Here is a 21,581-nt window from a genome sequence, read left to right as displayed (position 1 = left end):
CGACGATGTTACAATTTTATAGGTGGCGTTCAGAGTGGCTCTCAGCGTCAGCGGGGAGAGGGGGAGAGGGAGACAGATGTGACGAGGAAAGGCAGCGCGAGTGAGACTTGTGAGCTGGGGACCGTGTGTCTTGCTGGGGATGGGCGCAAGGACTGAATTCAGAACTTAACACACACATATAAACAGGAAGGCCCAAGATTGATGAGCTGTATCAGTGTCAACATCCTGGCTGTGATGACCAGTTATGGATGAAGAAGTGAGCAGGCATCACTTTGTATCAACATCTTAGGTCCCGATATCCCTGGAGCAGTCTCCTGCCTTCACGACCATAAATGCAAGCGCTCCTAGTCCTCATCTAGCAAATGGGAATAACGAGATCACCAAGAGACAAAGCAGGTGCAGACAGATCCAGTGCATGACAGCTCAATCCCCTGCATTCCTCCTTCCTAGCACCTTCCATTGCCCACGATCGAGCCCTGCATGTGCATTACACGAAAGCAGAAATCATAACTATAGTAAGATAAATCTTGCAGTCGCAGTACACTTTTTAAACCAATTTGTTATTTACCATTCCTATTTACACCTGCAACAATCCTTTGGGGCTCACAGGCCTAAGCCAGGCAGGCTTGCTGCAGGGAAGGGATGCCCCATATTGTTTTAAATGCTCTTATATCCCCCCTGCCAAAGAGAATAGCTTTGCCTTTGACTTAATTTAATGTCAAAAACACAACACAAACGTGAAATGCTTTTGACTGATGATTCACAGGAAAGAGATCCTTATCGCTTTGGGTCAAGAGCGTGCAGAGAAAGATGTGCATCTCTTCATTTCTTAGAGAAAGGAGCCACAGGGAATCAATACTGGTGACGGAATGAGCAGAGTATTTGGAGAATGGCTCGGGCTGTTGGGGCCCCCAGTGAGTTGGAATTCAACCCACCCCATCTCCAGCCAGCACTCAGTGAGCTCTTGATTCCTTTGGGACCTATGGCTTCTCCCATGTAGGAAGGTAACCTCCAAAGACAACTTGCCATGGCTCCCAAGGTCCCAGGCCAACGTGCCCTCCCAGATCCCACTGAAACATTTGGTATCCCAAAGCTAAAATGCTGATATTCCATGGTCTGTTTATTTCCCCACTGATAGGGTTTCTGGAATTGTTGGGATAGAGAATCTAGACACTGTAGCGTACTGAGAAGGGTCCTGCTTTGCTCACCATCTCCAGGGAACTTAACAGGCTGGGCAGCCTCTTCGATTTCTCCTTGCTGGTCATTCCCCTAAAGATCCCCCAACCCCAAATCCTACTACATTGTCTGAATTGCAATAAATACTTCAAAGACTGGAGGAAGAAGGCTCTCAGATAAACAGACAGAGACAGGAAAGCTGACGTGCATGAAGTCTGAGTGAAAAATGATTTTGTTGGGGCACCTGGGGGCTCAGTGGGTTGGGCCTCTGCCTTTGACTCAGGTCATGATCTCAGGGTCCTGGGATCGAGCCCCACATCAGGCTCTCTGCTCAGCAGGGAGCTAGCTTCTCCCTCTCTCTCTGCCTGCCTCTCTGTCTACTGTGTCAAATAAATAAATAAGAAGAAAGAAGGAAAGAAAAAATAAAAAAAAAAAAATGGTTTTGCAGCATGAGTCTGACCTGTGTTATCGGATATACCCACGCGCACAGGCAGTGCCATTAGGAGAATGAAAATATGAAGAAAAACACTTGTGAACATGTGATTCCAGACTTAGAAGAACCTAAGGAGTGTACTTGATTCCTAATCATGAAAACACACGTTTTTATTGAAAGAGCCTTTAAGTAGCTATCTTTGTGTACTGCTTCCTAATATAAACTGCTTGAGCTTTTCTCAAAAGCACTAAGAGGTATATTGATTGGCTTCTCCGATAATATCGAAGATATATAAACAGGGAAACATCGGTTGTTAGTGTTTGCTTTTGTATGGCTGTTCCCCAGTCTTTTAATAAAAAAAGAATGATGCCCTTCGGCTTAGGATTTGCCAACAACAGCAGCGGGATGTGGCCACAGCCGTTCAATGGCTTGAGGAGCTTCCAGGAAAACAAGCAGCAGTTTCAGAAATAATAGATTGAGCGGCCATAAGTCACAACTAGTATCCTTTGCCGTTAATCCACAAATCTGGCAGCGCTGCTTGCTCACAGACGTCCCTGAGGTTGGCTATCCATCCCCTTAGAGGCACAGACATTTCAAACCTATAACCTGAAATTAAAGCAGTATCCTGGCCACCAACTGCGAATCACTGAAAAGGCCAGAAGGAACTCCAGATACAATTCTTCTGCAAAGTAAACTCAAGACAATTATCAATACATATTCTTGGACAGATCTCAACAGAGGTTTATTAAGTAAGTTATTTAATTTTAATCTTGTCCCTCTCTAAAAATAACCTGAGTAAATCCATTCATCTCTTGGGAAGATTGGACCATTTAAAGGGTCTCCTAAATTCAGTTATTCTCTTTCTGTGCCGAGAATATTAAGAAATGAAAATACCATTAACAAAAATTAGAACATTGAAAACCATATTTAGGATGAGCTAAATTTGGGTTAGGTAGCTGGCTTTCCAGATTTTTCCTGAAAATCCGAGGCTAGAATTCCATCCCCCCACTCCAAAAGAAGGGACCTACGGTAACACAGTCAGCCTGAGGCAGTACATAGTCTTCATGAAGGAGGTTTCCAGCTTGTGTTGTATCTGAAATCCGCATCAGGAGACCCCGTGTGATTCCGTAATCTGGCCTACAACTGCCCCCACGTGCCCGCCGTCTCTCCGGTTAGATTTTCATTTCCGTGCTGAGAATAACGTCTAGCAGATAAGTCCTTCAAAATATTTGTTGATTGGGGCGCCTGGGTGGCTCAGTGGGTTAAGCCGCTGCCTTCGGCTCAGGTCGTGATCTCGGAGTCCTGGGATCGAGTCCCGCATCGGGCTCTCTGCTCAGCGGAGAACCTGCTTCACTCTCTCTCTCTGCCTGCCTCTCCATCTACTTGTGATTTCTCTCTGTCAAATAAATAAATAAAATCTTTAAAAAAAAAAAAAAAAAAAAACAAAATATTTGTTGATGTATTCTCTAAAAGTACCTGTTCATTTGAAGACACCAGCTGCGAACTCTCTAACCGGGTCAGTGGCTTCTCTTGTCTCTCTGCAGCTGATTAAAAGCCCAACTGATCTTTGTTGCATTATGTCTCCCAAAGGGCATCTCAGTTTGATTCAGTTGGCTATTTAGTTCTTCATTTATAGATTTGAGCTATCGAGAGGAAATTCTAATAACACTTATGTCAATGTAATACATAGTTTCCTGTTGCTCTCTTAGGAACAAATAGTGTTAAAAAAAAATAAGTCCATGACTTTAGATCTTTAATAGTGACCTAAGGGATTTTATAAGGCATTGCTGTGTTGCATTTATATTTTATATTTTGTACTTATTTAAAATTTTCTCTCATTTGCTATAGTGACACCTTTCTTAAATTAGCTGTTAAGGTAATAATAAAGCTACTTCACTTGTGGGTTACATTTCTTAACTCTGCAGCATGCATTAGTTCATTCTGCTCCTTGCCACAGGCAGGGAAAGTTTATTATACGTATTTTATAGGCATGAAAACAGAGGTACAGAGTAGTAAAGTGATGTCCCTCTGGGTCAGAGAGGTAGTTAATAGCAAAGCTGGAGCCAGAAACTCCATCTTTGGCTTTCTGGCCCTGTTCCTCTCCACCCTGTCACTGTTCACAAATTCTACTGCAGACCCATGCCCGGCTGCGAGCACGTGGTCAGTGTGGCAGCTGCAAACAACCCAGAGGTCAGAGCTCCACTGTGCAGGACACATACTCCTGGACATGGATGAAATCTCTAAGAATTTGGCAAAAAAAATTAGTGAGTATTTGGTGACGGTGGCATAATAGGGAACTTCATACACTGTGGCAGAAGAACAGAGGAGCTTCTACCGAGAAAGTTTTCGGGCGATTGCTGGAGAAGGAGAACAAGGTAAATGAAGTGACCCTCGCCCCTGAAATTCACCTGAAGGCAAACAAAACAAGTGTGGCAAGGCACTTGTAGGGAGCTGTTGACTGCACAGCTGCTTATAAATGCCAAGGCAGGGGGCGGGGGAGGCAAAGACCATCAGTGAGAATAATGAGAACCCCTTAAACAACATGCCACATCCATGTGTCACAGTAAGCAGCAGACCCTGTAGAACAACATGGGCTTTCAGTATCTGTCTACGCCCAGGGTGTTCCGTTCTCTGCACATCAGCATATCACAGGCTGGCAAGGTGGGGTAAATCCTAAAGGATTTTACCTACATGTACCTATATCTTAGTCTTATCATTTATAACACAAGGATACTATTGTCCCCTAACTTACAGGATTAAGATAAAGACAAAATAAAATAATATGTATTAGGCATTTAGCCCAGCACATGTTATATGAGATACTCAATGACTATTAGCTACAATATGACTAATGCTACTATTGTAATTATTATCATAAATCATGGGCCAGTAAAAGGATTTTAATTATTAGTCCTAATAGTATATGACCTATAATAAGATGAGATAGAGACCTGTAGTGGTAGGGAACAATGTCCAATCTATGATAAATGCTAAGAGCATATTCCCTGGGGCGCCTGGGTGGCTCAGTGGGTTAAAGCCTCTGCTTTCAGCTCTGGTCATGTTCCCAGGGTCCTGGGATTGAGTCCCGCATCGGGCTCTCTGCTCAGCAGGGAGCCTGCACCCCACCACCACCTGCCTCTCTGCCTACTTGTGATCTCTGTCAAATAAATAAATGAAATCATAAAAAAAAAAAAAGAGCATATTCCCAATGCAGTCAGAATATAGCCCATGCATTGCTGAAGGCACGGACAGCATGTCCATCTACAGTATTTTCTTTTTCTTAAATGTGGGTTACCCCATAAGCAACTGTAAGTATTGAATGAGTGAGTGTAATAGCCAGTACTGTTTTTCTCTAGCAGAATAATAAGCTGGAGGTATTAGATAAGGAAAGGGCCAAGGACTAGGCAGGGAGAGATAGGAAGCCCTTGGATGGTCCCACACAAGGGACTACCTGGCCAGGCTCACAGACATCCTAGGGGTGGAGAAATGTTAGAGACAAGACATTAACCAGGGAGAAGGGAACATAACAATACACCTTGTCTGTCCTGAATAGAGAGGAGATATTTACACAATGGTTACAAATTCACCTGTTTTGTCTTAAATGTTATAGATGGGATATTTACGAGTTCCCTGGTCAGTTTTCTATCCGAGTCTGACCCGAAAAGCCTGCGGCAGCAGCCCGTTCTGCACCCTCTCACCCCAGAGAACTTTTTTCTTTCCTTTCTGTTCTCACCTTCACTTGATAAACTTGCACTTCGTGTCACCGTTTTGTGTCTGCGACATTCATTCCTCGCCTTCACGACACAAGAACCCTGCAGCCCTCCGACAGTTTCAGGGGCAAGATCCCTCCCAAACAGAAAGCAAGCCTGAGCATTGTACGAGTGAACCAAAAAAAATAAAAAAGTGAAACACTGCAGCATGACCTGCACTAAAGAAAGCGGTTTCCCGCTCAGGAGTGCTGGCCATCGGCGCGAGCCCCTAACACGGGAGGGAAAGCTGCGAAGACATTTCCCTCCGTGCTCACAAGCTTGAGCTTGACGAGTAAGCCTTCTCCCAGATCCTGTTTTCAGTTTGTATCGTGCGGGTCTCACGAAAGTGACCAAAGTGTCCTGAAGGCCCAGCTTCAGGGAGCAGGTAAAGAGGCATCTCGGGTAGAGACCGGCAGGGCAGACCATGACTCCCCCGCAAGCGCAGGGGAGGGATTCATGGGCTGATTTTTATATCAAGGCTGCGACTGTACTTTTCAGGACTCGACACTGAGAGCCCCAGGTACACAGTCAGCTACCCCAGCTCAATCACCCCCAACCTCTGTGACTTTCAGCGCGTGGCCCTTCCAGGCTGCAAGTGGTTTTTCAAGACTCACGGTGTTGCTTGAGACAGCACCTGTACTCCCAAACACACCGCAAGGGCAAGGTCAGAGGAAGCAGGAGAGGTGAAGGAGGGTGTTAAGAAACCGCCCTTTCTGCTTTCTGCTCTTCTGTATATTGTCACTTTTTTTAATGACGTGAGGGGAAAAAATCAAAACAGATGAAACGCAATCCTGAATTAGTTCTCATGTGAAATCAGACTTGGACATCACTAGCTTAGCAAGAATCCACGCATGCTAGCCCAGCTGTCTGCACGCGCTAGTGGAAAAGGCACACGTCAGCCCGTACTTACACGTACAAGACCGTCCTGGTGTCTCCCACTTTGCCAGCGTCGCCCACTGTGAGCGTGTCATAGCCTCGTTCTAGCTCGAACTCCTCAAAGGCAAGCTTGATGACCTGCATAAAGCAAAGATCCTTATTTAGCATCACAGGAACTTTCCATGACTTTAAATATGCAAACACCTAGTTGTAGTTTAACTATGGACAATTGTATATTCCCTGCCGTATATTCTCTATACAATTATATATTCTCTGCCTACATTTGAGGACCCTCCATTACAGAATTTTAAAGAATTCTGAACTGCTATCACTCCAGAGATACTGATTATCAGCACTAAAAGTGATTTTAAAAGCGAAAAAGTCGTATTACACCTTAAATCAAATATTTATCAAATATTTATTTTTTATAGTGCTGAAAAGGACCCAAAGATAATATAAGCAAAAGAACTGTTCCTTAATTCTTTTTAATTATTTTTAAATATATCTCATATGTTAATTCTTCTCATATTTCTTTTAATATATTTTGAGGACACCCAAATACTCTGAAACAAACATTTTTAGAGTAATGTATGCAGATTTTATTTGATTATCCATATTAACATATTAAAAAGACCTCCTGAGGCAAGAAAGTTTCCTCTGCATTTAACTCTGCAAAGCTTTATTTCTTAAAGAACACTTTGCCGTGGTGACTGACACCATACCAACTAGATATGATCGGTTTATGTCTGATTCAGCCATGTATTATGATTCTATGAATTTCTTTTTACAGAGCACAGGACTCTTTTCTCCTGAAAGAAGAAATGCTTTCTTCCATGACCAACGCTGTGAAGAAAGAGAAAGACAGTAAGATATGTCATGAAATCAGGCTAGAAACCTGAGTGGCAAAGAGATCAAGGAACAGAGAGTTCGGTAGATGATAGACGGTAGACAGATAAAATAAGATATGAAGGTCACTGACAGATGACAGATAAGACAGATCTATAGAAGTGACAGATCAATAGATCGATAGATAAAAGAGTCACACAGATAAAAGATTGATTAGAGATACAGAGATAGACTCATCAATCATTAGAGAGATGAGACGCTGGCTGATAGACGATGGAGATAAGAGAAGAAAGTGACACAGAAAGTAAATGGATGAATATAAATTATAGGCAGACGGATGGATAGACAAATGCATAGAAGAGCGAGCTACATGGCGAGAAGCAGGAATCAGAGGAGGAACACAGGACAGGAAGAGCAGAAACGGAACTACACTTGGATGCCTGCTAGCTAGACCTCCAAGCAAAGAGCATGTGGCAGCAGCAGGAAGGCCGGCTTCCGACTAACAGCAGATTAGTGTGCAGTCCGGAGCGGCTCCACACAGGTGCTCTTCCGAGCCAAGCCGAGCTAATGCGGAACACATTAATGTTGCCATTTGAAGTCCCTACTAAAACTAGTGATACAGTTATTATAAGTTATTACAAAAGGCTACTCTTTCAAAGTGCAGTGTTTGTGTGAATACATTATTTTAGTAGTTGTCTTCGAAACAGGCGTGGGGGTTGACACCTGTTGCAAACCAGGATCAATACTGCCTATGAAACTTAGGACCTGAGCATGGTTTTATTTACTTTTTTTCCTTTCTCATGGGTCTGTTTGTAAGTGACCATGGTCCAATAAGAAGAGAATAAAAGCACTGAGACTGGCAGGTTCGTTCCCACCACATTTCTGAAAGATGTACCCAGGCCTGCCTCGTGCAGCACCCTGCAGTGTCACGATGATAATCCACTAATGTCCGAGGGTCACGCTTGGGCACCTCGTAATGAGTCACACACAGGGGGTCTCACTACGTAACTGTGCTTTCATTAGGGGTGTATAAATGGCCATTTTGTGGTTTTGTCAAGCCAATGCAAAGAGTAACAGAGAGCCTTGTTTCAGTGTTTCACCTCAACAATCAGCCAGAGCCTGTTGTCAAAGGATAATCTCTACTCCATGCTGTTAATGCTCCATAAAGATAAAATGTACACCCAGTCTTGGGCCAAGAACCTAGAGTGTGTCAGACAATGTGGCATTCTGTAAATATTCTACCTGGTGTTAAAACAGAAATTCACATTTGTAATGAAACTTCCATCATTTCTCCATCAGGGATAGGCAGAGATGCAAGTGAAAAATAATGTTAAGTAAATGCATTTTTTAAAGATTTTGTTTCTTTGCTTGAGAGTTAAGAAAGAGAATGCCTGCCTGGGAGGGCAGGCAGAGGGACAGGGGAAGGAGGCTCCGTGCTGAGCAGGAGATGGACTCAGGGCTCGATCCCAGGACCGAGGGATGACTTGAGCCAAAGGCAGATACTTAACCCACTGAGCCACCCAGGCATCCCCAAGTAAATACATTTTTAAATAAAAACTGGATATACGTAAGGTGTGCACCATGATTTGATGCACACATACAAATTAACTGCAGTCAAATTAACTAACCGATTTCTTCACACAGTTGCCGTTTTTTCAGTGTGGTGATAATCTGTGCTCTTAGCAAAATTCCAGTTCCCAGTACATTATTAACTGTAACACCTGGATCTCTCCACTTACTCGTCTTGCGTAACTAGCACTCTGGGCCACTGACCAGCATCTCCCCGCTTCCCCCACTCCCTGCATCAATCTACTTGTTGATACATGTATTTGACTTTTTTAGATCCCACAGATAAATGAAACAATACATTTTTTTCTTTATAGATCTGTCTCACTAAGCATAATGTTTTAGAGGTTCATCAGTAACTGTTACAAATGGAAGTCATCTCCTATTCACAGGGGAATAAAATTCCTGTATGCATGTGTGTATACAAAAGTACACACACCTTGACTTTATGCATTGTCGATGAGCACTTAGGTTGTTCTCAGTCTCTTGGCTACTGTGACTATTAATAATGCTCAGATATATTTGGAATTGTGAGTGACTCAGTGACCAAAGTGTTTTCTTCGGTTCCTTAAACACAGGCGTGCCCTGACCTTGGTTCCCTGTAGATGGCTGCCCTACATTCACGTTTCTGCACGATGCTGCCCCTTGGTGGTGCCCGCCCTGCTCATTCTGTCCAAAGAAATCCTTCTCTTGCCAACACTGCCTATTCCCGTCACGTGTTTCAGCTGTTGGAACTTCACGTGCTCTGTCTGTGCCCCACACCCTTCCACGGTTGAGTGCCACAAGGGCCGGCGCTGTGCCTGGGACTTACTGCATGCCTGCTCTGCCCGGGCCACCATGCTTGGAATTAAAACAAAGGCGAGATGGGCAAAGTTCTGGCCTTCAAAACAACTTAAAAGTCTACAAGGGGGTATTTTGAGAAACAGAGTAATTTCAAAATTCTTAACTGTCACAAATAAAGATTCCTTAATAGATAAAATAAGAAGGAAAATCAAAAGCAAAGAAGGACAAAGTTTGAGACTTCAAAAAATTCAAAACCCACGCGGTATATTTTGATAAATACAGAATAATTACAGAATTTAACATTTACAAGTAAAAATTTCTTAATGACAATAGATGAAATCATTTACTTTTTCACCTTCAAACAGGATCTCAGGCCTGAGAGAAAGAGATGATGTTCCGTATAGACTTTGATGCAATTTTTAAAATATATATTTGGCGTTTTGTATTATTTTCTATTTTTTACCAATTCTAAGCATCTCACTGTTGTAAGACACTTGGTCTGAGTAAGTCCTCATTACAGGCTCCTTTTTGTATTATCAAGAATATCAAAACCCCTATAGACTCTATGAAAATAAAACACTACCTTCTGTTTAAACATTTCTAAATCAGGTACTTCTAAAAATACAGAGAAAACTTGTTTCTCAACCTTCGTAAAAGGAATGTAAAACAACATCTATAAAATATATCCTGGGGTGAGGTTATTCCAGTATGTTTATCTTCTGGGAACAATTAAAAACATTTAAGTATTAATTCCCTACATGATTTTTCTATATCTCTCCTCTGTGTTCCCAATTGTTCATTAATTCCTCATTTATTCATATATTCAAGGCAAATTAATGTTCCAGCCCTCTATCATGAACAGGCTTTGTCCAAATCTCTTCATTTGTATAAGTACATTTTAAACACAGGGCTACCACCACTCAGACTAGTGGTGCGCTTATCAACAAGCGGTCTTCTTAAAAGAGCGAGGTACTAAATCAATTGTCCCTAATGCTAAGTTTTATCAGTAGGAAAACACATTTCAAGACAAAACAGAAGCATTTAAATTGGGCAGCATGTGCTGTTGTAATTTAAATCAGCATTAGAAATGGTGGGGGAAGGGCTGGAAAGATATCTCATTTCTCTTTCCTGATTCCGTGTCCCTCTTCTGACCCCAAGATGGACGTACATGGCAGTGGCTCACCGACAGATCCAAGAACGGTTCACGCCGAGTGACCCTTTCCACCTGCGTGTCTGCGTGCGGGAGCACAGCTATCTCACCGTCCACGCTGTGTCTGTGAATTCCTAATCCCCCTGCATTGTAGAAATGAATTATGTGCTTTCCTGCGAAGGATCGTTGAGCAAATTAAAGCAGAAACAGTGATTTATGGTGAATTTTTAATAAATTTGTGTTATCTTTGTTTTACTTTAATTGCTAGTCAGACTTGGAAGAAAGATTTGCCAAACTGATACAAAACAAGCGTAAGTACGCATTGTTTTATGTGAAATAAGACAGATGGGAGATGCCAATAAATACAAGTCTTTATTTAGGTAGAGTGCGACAGAGTTTTAGGACCGTGGAGATACTCTGTGTGAGACCATAATGGTGGGTACACGTTTATTTTCTCAAATCCACAGAATGTACGCCAGCAGGAGGGACCCTCACATACACTCTAGAACGCGGGTGTCATGATGTGTCCACGTGGGTTCCTCAGTTGTAACAAATGCCCCAAATGGCGGGGATGCTGAGAGTGGCATGGCTGTCCAGGTGTGGGGTGGGGGTACGTGAAAATTTGCATCTTCATGTTAATTTTGCTGTGAAACTAAAACCTCTTTTGAAAGTCTAAAACATATAAAGTTGTTTCCTTTTACAGAATGAACACAGTACATCATTAGTTTTTGATGAATCTTTGTTTCTTATAAAAAATAAATCATATATTTTATCTAAGGAGACTGTTACTTTGCTAACAGAGTCTGGAGAATTTCTCTCATGTAATTAGTTCAAAATGAACTCTACTTAAAAATATCTCCAAACCTATGGAACCTATATGTAATGTTTCCTGTACATGTCACTTGCCTTAATTGTGCGAGGAGGGTGCACACCCTGTTTTTCTACCTAATTCTTTTTCAGTGTTCTGATTAAGAAAACATGTAGGAATTCAAATGGAAAACAAAAGCTAACAAGCAAAAGGGAATTTTTTTTTTTTAAGCTCTTCGGTCAGTGCTACGACCCCGACCAACGCGGTGGTGCTGGGTGCTCAGCTGTGAGTAACTCTGGTGTCTCTCACTGTACATACACAGGCTGTGCTAGCCTCTGTCCCTGTGGCAGCCGGAGAGTCAGCAAGAGATTTGTCTGAAGTGTGTTCCCCAAATGGTGGACAGCTCCGGGGGACCATCTTGCAGCTGGAATTAGTCCCGTGCCACACACATGAGCAGGAATGGGGAGAAGGTGACTCCAATGATGACAACGAAAACATCCTAATGATGCTGACAGAATCGCACGATCCTGCAGGTTCAGCCTTGCTTGCGGTATCCGTGGGGGCTCAGACGTTGTGTTCTGAAGCTCGGCCCCGTTACGGGCTCTCACAGTGTCGCCAACAGATGAACTCTACCTTGCTTGCTCCTGGACCAGTTCGTGAGGATGAATAATGGGTGTTCCCGGTGCTCCATTTTTCCACCACGCAGCCACCCAGGCAAAGAGAAAGAAAGGGCAACTGGTTGCATCAAGGCAGGTCTTCCCCTACCCTCTCTGGAAGCTCCCATCTCCTGGACTAGAAATACCACCTCCTTCTCCGCATCCTGTTTGTTCTAAGTCTTTCCACTCACGGTTGGGTGATCGCCATGGGTGACCCCCCACACCGGTCGGAGTTATACATCTACCTTTTCACGCATTCACTTGTTTAATAGCAGGGCCTCAGCTGCACTCCAAAAATCGCCTTCTTCAACCCAGCTCTGCAGGTACACACAGACGTGTGGAAATGTATGCTCGAATGCATGAGCACACCCTTTTCCGACATGAATACAGCCCGAGGTGCTGTAGCACACAGCAATTAATCCTCAACCTCCAGCATATAATAATCTTCTTATTAGCACAGCAGGTTCTGCTTTGTTCATGCTAGGACGTGACAAATCACATATTTATTCTCAGAAGCAGCTCATAACTCCTAAGTTTGACACAGTAGTTTCAAAAGATCGCCAAGGGTCCAAAAAACTTCAAAACCCTGGCTGTGTAGGGAAGCTGAAACTCCAGGTATTTTCAAAGAGGCCACAGAAAGAATCCCTACACTTCATTCCTGTAGCTACAACCTTTGTGATAACATAGATCGGGCACATTCTAGTTCATCTCACTGGTAACTTACAGTTTGTCATTTATGTGTTTATGTCCTAAGAAGTTTTTGTCACAAACACTATTCAAATGAAGATAGTGTTCTTATTTTTTTATTTGACAGAGATCACAAGTAGGCAGAGAGGCAGGCAGAGAGAGAGGAGGAAGCAGGCTCCCCGCTGAGCAGGAAGCCGATGCGGGGCTCGATCCCAGGACCCTGAGGTCATGACCTGAGCTGAAGGCAGAGGCTTTAACCCACTGAGCCACCCAGGTGCCCCTACTATGCATTTCTTATCACAACACTGTAATGGAAATGGTAGTCAATAATTTGGCTTTGAATTTAAAATTTTAAATGTTTTTTGAAATTTCAGTTATTCACCTTGCTGAATAAGACAGTGTATTTTAAGTCTCTTTTCTGTGGGCTAGACACTATAAGAAGAGAAGGTTTATATTCTGGTTTATAATCTCTGACTTTGGCATTATTGCCAAAGTACTCAAATGGCCCTTGTATGACACTTGAGTTCTAACCGGAGGCCAGGATATAGGGGAGACAGCTATGCTTTTGGGTTAAGCACTGTGTTTTATTTGTCCAAACTATGTTCCTTGAGACTTCCTCCCATGAACATCTCAAAGAACTGCTTTCCCACATTTCTGATTTTTACAATAGCTTTTGTGAGTGATCTCTTCATATTATACTATATACCGTATCTGTATATCCATGTTCAATTTTCCTAGACTGTTAATGTCACTGGCTGAATTTACCAGATTTCCAAAGAAAAGTTGGTTACAGTTGATAGAACTGTAGATACGGTTGATAAAACTGTAGATACAGTTGATACAATAGAGTTGATACAGCATTCCATTTGGCTCCTGGTTAACAATGGAAAATACAATAAAATCGCAGGAGGAATTCTGAATACAGTTTAGTGCTGAAAGCTCCTGGAATTTATTACATGTTTGTACATTTTATAAGAATTTATTTATACCACATTATTGCATACCAGATTTGATATCCATCATTTATGGATATAGGCATATTGTTTAACCTAAATATGGATTTAAAGGTCTACTCACTTAGCAAATTTTATATATATATATATATATATATATATATACACACACACACACACATATACATATATATATATATATATATATTTCCATGGTGTTACTAGTAAATGTAAATTATTAATATTTTATTATAGATTGGAAAGAACATAAAATGTAATTATAGGTTTATGTGAATATGATGGTCTCTCAATTCATCATAAATTAGGTATGGAAAAAGTAGCAATAATAATAAAAAGTGTGAACATACAAAGGAGAAAAATTAATTCTGTTGACCTTCAGGTATAGATGGATACCCAGCATTCTGTAACTATTTAGAGATATCAAGAAAACTGCTTTCAGGGGCACCTGGGTGGCTCAGTGGGTTAAAGCCTCTGCCTTCGGCTTAGGTCTTCATCCCAGGGTCCTGGGATTGAGCCCCGCATCGGGCTCTCTGCTCAGCAGGGAGCCTGCTTCCCCCTCTCTCTCTGCCTGCTTAGTAATGTGGAAAGACAAATTACTACCAGAAACATGTGAGAATATTACATATATCAAACGTTTCTTAATTTTTAAAAAATTCCTTTCTTACTTCATTCATTGAACACACCAAATAGGGGTTCTGCAGGCTGAGCTCAGCCACGGTTAAATGTTCTCAATGAGGAATCATTGTGGCTGAGCCTGAGCTGGGGCTGGGGACATGGGGAAGGGGCAGGTCTAAGACATACAACAGGAGTCCACAAGGTATAATGCCGGCTTAGCTGAAGAGTTACTGAAATGCAGTGATCAAAGATGACTATTGCTTTTGTTCTGTTTTCTTTCCATGGGATGTACAGGTTGTACAGTTGTGCATGGAAAGGATAAATTTGTGTAGAAAAATGAGAGTCTTCTTTTCAAACTAAGCTTAACATGACTTTTGAACATTCCTAGATATTAAGTAAAATCAAGATGCCAAGTGCACATTTTGAACGAACAGTGCAGAGCTAGGGAGATACTGGGGACTAGCAGCAAACAGGGGACCATCAGCCACAGATACTGGTGGAAGTAACGGGACTGATGGGGTATCCGCCAGACGGGATGTGCAAACAAAGGAGGCTGGGGAGGGGGGCCCGGGCTGTGCAGGTGTGGAGGCACGGCACTGAAGAAGCACGCAGACAGAAGACCCCAGTGACAGCGACGCCTAGACCCATGCTGTGGACGCCCCACAAAACCGAAGGTCTTGAGAAGGAGGCAGTGACCAAACGGGTTGAATATTACTGAGAACTTAAATAGAGGTGGTCAGCGATGAGACCCGTGGTCTGGCTAGACGGGGAAGCTGATGACCGTGGCAGGAAGAAAGGATCGCCACTGCAGGGACGGGAGATGCGCTGGAGCCTGCCGCTGAGAGCCTGGGAGAGAAGGGAGCCAAGTGCAGGGGTGGCACCTCTGATCGCTTCCCCATCGAGCGAGAGAAAAATGAGAACATGTCACCACGGGCAGCTTTTGTTTTTAAGATGGAAAACACTAGAATATACTGCACAATGATGATTCCATGATCTGAGATATAAATGGTTTTTCAGGACAGAAAAAATACTGCTACTTGAATGCAAATATGAGTCTGTCCGTGACTTTAATGAGACACACAACAACCCTACAATGTAAAAGAAAACCACAGAAAGACTGTGAGACAATTTTCCTGATGGCAGGAAAATTGGGGAATTGAAGGACACTGGCTCCTATTTCTTGCTCCTTTCTTTCTTTCTTTTTTAAATATTTTATTTATTCATTTATTTTACAGAGAGAGAGAGAGAGCAAGCGCACAAGCAGAGGGAGAAGCAGGCTCCCCTCTGAGCAGAGCTGAGCATGGGGCTCAGTCAGGACCCTGGGGTCATGACCTGAGTCAAAAGCAGACACTTAACCAACTAAGCACCCAGGAGCCCCTCATATTTCCTTCAACAGAGGATGAGGTGAGGTTAGCAGTAGAGTACAATCAAACATTAAATACAGACCATGAGGAGACTTAAAATTGCTAGTGCTCTGACACCCGCTGCTTTCCGAAGTGAAAACTAGAAGCAGGGAGACAGAGGACTCGTTTCGCAGTTATTAGTGACAGATGTGGGCCTCACACTGGGAACTCCTGAGTACTGATTTAGTATTTTTTAGATCTTTGATTCCACAGTCACATATAAATGAGGAAGATAAGAGTAGAGGTTATAAAATACAACTCCATTTTCAAAGATATTTTTCACCTTTCTTATGAAATAATTCATTTTTAAAGTAATTTCTTTGAAATTTTTGGCCTATTGTCATTCTGTTTTCTGATCAAGATCTCAAATGATTTTATACAATACAGATGTAAAATTATTTCCTATATGACTAGTTCAAGTCTCTGATAATTAAATATTGCCACAAACTTAACACCAAAACACCACAAATAATCCAATTAAAAATGGGCAGAAGACCTGGATGGACATTTTCCAAAGAAGAAATACAGACGGCCAACAGACACATGGAAAGATGCTCAACATCACTCACCACCAAGGAAACACAAATCAAAATCACCATAAGATATGAACTCACACCTGCCAGAATGGCTGGATTAAAAATAATAATAATAATAATAAGGAGCAGGAAATACCAAGTCTGGAGAAGGACGCAGAGAAAAAGGAACCTTTGCGCACTGTTGGTAGGAATGGAAATTGGTGCAGTCACTCTGGAAAACACTGCGGAAGTTCCTCAAAAAGTTAAAAATTGAAATGCCATGTGACTCAGTAATTCCACTAGTGGGTATTTATTCCCCAACCCCCTACCACGATGCACTCCAGGTTTACTGCATCATCATTTGTAACAGGCCAGCTATAGAGGTGAGCCAAGCGTCCACTGACAGATGGATGGATAAAGAAGTGGTATATATACCAAAGAATAATATTTGGCCATAAAAAGGATGAGATCCTGTCATTTACAAGAGCATGAACAGACCTAGAAAGTATAACGCCGTGTGAAATAATCAGAGAAAGACTTGTGCCATATGAGGTCACTCATATGTGGAATCTAAAAGAAAAACAAAAACAAACGGCGCACCAAACCAACAAAAGCAGTAGCAGACTCATGAGTACATCGTGTAACCATCCTCAGAACAACGTACCGCCTAAAATATAACCCATGAGAAATTGCACTAGTTACCAAGCACGCTTAGATACAGCTTTAAGAAAAACTCGTGCTGGCAACAGGCCACTGTGGAGAGGACGATAGATGATAGACGTCCTTGAAGGCCAGCACCTGGGACGGCCCGGCCGCTGGGGGAAGATGCCGCCTGCCTCATTTTTCCCATCTCCCCTTCCCCGAGAGCATCAGCACTTAGTCAGACACTCCTTTCATTGGAGCTTGCTCACTATGGGTCGTGTACTATGTGACCAGACATGTTTTGCTTTTCTTCTTACTTATGTACAAGACTCATGGTCAACATGTAATCTGGCTTTGTTGGACGTGACTCACTTTCTAACAAATCGGAGACTGAGGGGTTGTCCGGGGTGACAGTTGTTTCTGCTGTCTTCCCCTGCTCCCTTTCTCTCGCAGCTGACTTGTTTGGGCCTCATTCTTCTCCCGTGCACCGACAGGAGGCGGCAATGTAGAACAAACTGATGGTTTCCATAGGGCAGGGGGTTGAGTGACGGGTAAAATGGGTAGAGTGAGAGGAGGGTGCAGGTGTCCAGTGATGGGCTGAGGGAGCCGCAGGACAGATGGTGCAGCACAGAGAAAAGCATCAGTGGTGCGGCACGGGAGCGATGCTGACTGCACTCGTGAGGACTGCACAACCTAGAGACTCACTGCCTCTCCATGTTGTACACCTGAAACTAATGCAACACTGTGTGTTACAAGTTACAGACACACCACACATACACAACATGTACACTGTATTTCCTGATTGAAAAAGAATTACTTTGTATTTGCCCTTTGTTGTTTTGATGTGTAAACTATATTTGTTTTTCCTGGATCCTTTGTTTGTGCCAGGAATTGTGATGGTAGAAAGACATTTGCAACAGGAAAATATTTTTATAGTTTTCCAAGATGTAAAACTCACAGCACACAATAAATAAGTAAAAAGTTATACAATTGGGAAGAAGATAATTTATAAATGCCTTAATTACTGTAGATTTGAAGTCAACAGGATAGGAATGAGAACTTAGAGTACAAAGGTGAAAACTTCAACAAAAAGAAGCTATAAAATATCTGATTCACCAACTACAAATTATTTATCAGAAGAAAATTTTTCAAACTGTGAATTTCCTCCTAGAGAACATCTATATCTGGAAGTTATGAACATGACCGTCAATAGCAATTTATTACACATCTTAAAGGAAAGTTCACACTTTATGAAACAAAAATTATCATTTTTAAAAATAAATTTTAAGTGTTTTAGCCTGAGGTTCTGAGGACCAACCATAAAACAACTGAAAAAATACAATTAATTACAGAGAAGCATCTTGTCCAAATATATGTACCATAAAGACTAGATAAATACACATCTAAATTTCCCACCAGAAAGTACAAATAAGTTTTCAGATCTTCAAATATCATACAAGATTTGGTTCCAACTGAGAAAGAAAAGAACTTTGAAAGAAAAAAAAAAAAAACTTAGGAGAAAGATATTTCTACAAATCCTTGTTTTATATTTTGCCACACATATAAATACTAAAACCCTTTATTTTTTTTAAATACTTATTTATTTGAGTGAGAAAGCAAGAGCAGAGGGAAGAGGCAGATGGAGGGGAGAAGCAGACACCCTGTTCAGCAGAGTGGGAGGCTCCATTCCAGGACCCTGGGATCATGACCTGAGCTGAAACCAGATGCTGAACCTATTGAGCCACCCAGGTGCCCCAATAATAGAATCCTTAAAAAAAATACACCTCGATTCACCATTAATAAAAAGATGGTTACATAATGTTATTTCAAATGTAACTGTGTTATTATTATCCCATGCTACTAAGAGTCAGCTTAATAAGCAATGCAGAGGAGGAGAAGAAAACCTTCATGCATGGGGAAGTGTGTGTATCTTCTGCATTGGCAGCTCTGCAGGTGGTACCATCAAGTCACAAGAACATGAAGAACTCGGACTCCCAGTCCCGAAATCCCCCAGATGGTTGGTTCTCTAGAGCAGTGAATTTCCCTGATCCCCACCTTGCTTCTCTGAAATGCAACTTCTCTCTTTGCCGCACCTGGGTAGACCCTTCATCTCCAGGGTCAAGGTCCCAAGGAGTACTTGACACCCTGCTTCATAGCAAACTTCCTTGTGCCTACACAGATCTGAAGGTTTCTGTTATTCCAAACCTTCTGAGTCTTTACAACCAAAGAAAACGCTCTGCCTTCATTCTGGCACAGCCATTCCTAACCCCCAATTTTATCCAGAAATGAATCCTTTATCCTCCAATTTCCAGAGAAAATTTCCTACCTACATGCTTCCTTCTTTATTTCACAGCATTGTGTTTCTCTAGAGAAGTGTCTTGGCAAAACATTAAGATGTGGGTATGGCGGGTTCTTAAAGAGTAAAGAAAAATCTACAATATTTGAAGAAAGAAGCAAGTCAGGCATTCTGTGAACTTGACCGAGATGAACATTACGAATGAAATCCCTCAAGCAAAAATCATCAAAATGCCACCCAAACTGTCCGAGATCTAGAACAGTCATTGTGCAATGACCAAGACACACCAGATCACCAGGGAAGGAAGCAAACTGAAAGCAGTGGGGAACAGTCAAAGTGCTTTATGGTATAAAATGAAAGAACAAACCAGCGAGATGTCCGAAAGAATTTTACTAATCCCTGAAATGAAGCAAGCAAAGAATGAGAAGCACTGTTTAGAAGATGATTGAAACAGATTCTCAGATGGAGGAAAGAGGGTAGCAGTTTATTAAAAACAGAGAGGGAGGGAAACTGGGAATTTAAGAATTCAATAAAATAACTGCTACAGAACACATCAAGGCATGATCAGATGTGGCGAAATTCAGAATTAACATTTGCAGAACACCGAAATCTATCAATCAAAGATACGTGCAGTAAATCAGAACTAGATCTAAATGATGAATGAAGTGCAAGAAAAAATTATAGATCTATAGATAAAAGCAGAAGATATTAAGTTTCCCAAGAAGTAAGCAGAACAAAGGGTGCTAGTCAATAATTTAAAAAATAATAATAATAATAATAGAAGGCATGTTTTTTGCAGCTGATAAAAGCATTGAGAATGGAGGCTAAAAATGGTGCGTTATGGCTGCACTTAAACAAAACAGAGCAAAGAGAAAAAAGAAGGAATGTGTCTCACGGAGCTGTTTAAGATAACCAAAAGAATTCCATACACAAACCCAGAAGAATGGGTGGTTTATATCTGAAGAAATGCAAATCAAAGTTCATTTTGTTTTCTTCCTGACACAATAAAAGCCTAACAATGATGGACCCGCAAGACTGAGAGTCCCAGGTAAAAAGTAAAAGGCTGTTCTTTTTGGCATATTTGTTTGGTGAAGAGGTTATATTTTCTGAGAAGAAAGAGAAAAATATTTTACAGATTTTTAAATGTCTTGGGTATTTTATTAACCCATTCCATACCTCCACCTAGGCTGAAAGACACTTCCAACAACGAGATTCATTTTAAAGAGTGAGCTAAAGGACATTTTGTTTAAATTTAATAATAATGACATAAAGGAAGTTACAGAACTAGAAAGGGGTGAATTGGTAAAAATAAAAGCAGACATATTTATTTTTACATATTAAATAATAGACAAGACAAGCAAACCCCCTTTGCTGCTGGGGTTGAAGCCTGGAGCCCAGATATGTCCCCCCAGGGAGATGGCTTGTCCTAGACAGGCCGGGGGCTGGGGAGTTTTGCTAGGAGCGGCAGTGGGAGACCTGGACCTCTACCACCACAGCGTCCATCCCAGGATCGGCCACCAGGGAGATGCAGCCATCCCAGTGTGGTGTGTCTGTCTACCCCGATGTCAGCAGCAAAAGCTTCCTGAAGCCATTTCAGTGTGTCCAATTCCCACTGCCACCCAGCCCCATCTCCTGAAGGCGAGAGGAAGCTCCAGATTGCTTGGCTTCCACCAAATGTGAAGCAGATGGACGGGACCAACCCGTGTAGAAGAGAAGGTGAGAAGTAGGAAAACAGGGATGTGCCACCGTTCGTTATTGTTACTGGGTGTGTGTCATAAACGACCTTTAGTCCTGCTTCAGATCAAGCCCCCTGAAGCAGTGGCGACATGCGTGCTCTTATTTATGTCTTTATGTATTCACTGTTTGATGCATTAACACGCCCCATCCCTTCACTCATCTTTCTTCCTTCTTCAGTTTGTCTACAAACATCTCCCTTTCCAGCAAGATGCGCTCCAAATGTCAGATTTCCACCAAGAAAAAAGAAAAAAACAGAGCAATCAGAAATAGCCAGTGATGGGTATTCATTTATGCTGGATACAAAGATTTGAAGAGTAATATATTATCTGACCCTAAATGTCTGCCTTGATGGAAAAGGAGACAGAATTTCCACCTCTTCTGTGACTTCTGTGTCTCACTGTTATGTTCAAGCTACAGCACGATACATACTTTGCCTCCTCCTAGAAAGTTCTCTGCCGTGTCCCTGGCACGTGCCAGGGCTGGCTAGTTAGTTAGCCTCCAACCCCGTCCCAGCTTAGAATCCTTCTCTCGTGGAGTTGTCGCTGACCCCCCTCTGAGCACAGCTCTTCTCTATCTTCTGACAGTCATGTTAATGACCCACTTGAATCCCCCACCCCCCAAATCTGGTATTTTTCTGTCTATGCATCTATATATCCAGATATCTGTCTA

General features: G+C 42.1%; 1 protein-coding gene across 2 annotated transcripts in view; it reads right to left on the bottom strand.

Moving 5' to 3' along the window:
* The window catches only part of CSMD1 (CUB and Sushi multiple domains 1), a 1,951,187-nt gene that overhangs the window by 457,453 nt on the left and 1,472,153 nt on the right, over window positions 1-21,581 (bottom strand). For both annotated transcript variants that reach the window (XM_045086171.1, XM_045086170.1), the window contains one exon: window positions 6,269-6,372. In XM_045086171.1, the coding sequence (XP_044942106.1) occupies window positions 6,269-6,372 (104 nt within the window). The remainder of the gene's footprint in view (window positions 1-6,268; window positions 6,373-21,581) is intronic.

This window comes from Mustela putorius, unplaced genomic scaffold (assembly GCF_011764305.1).
Source record: "Mustela putorius furo isolate JIRA1106 unplaced genomic scaffold, ASM1176430v1.1 tig00000905_pilon_pilon_pilon, whole genome shotgun sequence".
Classification (NCBI taxonomy): Eukaryota; Metazoa; Chordata; class Mammalia; order Carnivora; family Mustelidae; genus Mustela; species Mustela putorius.
This window is presented reverse-complemented; position numbering and strand designations above follow the sequence as displayed.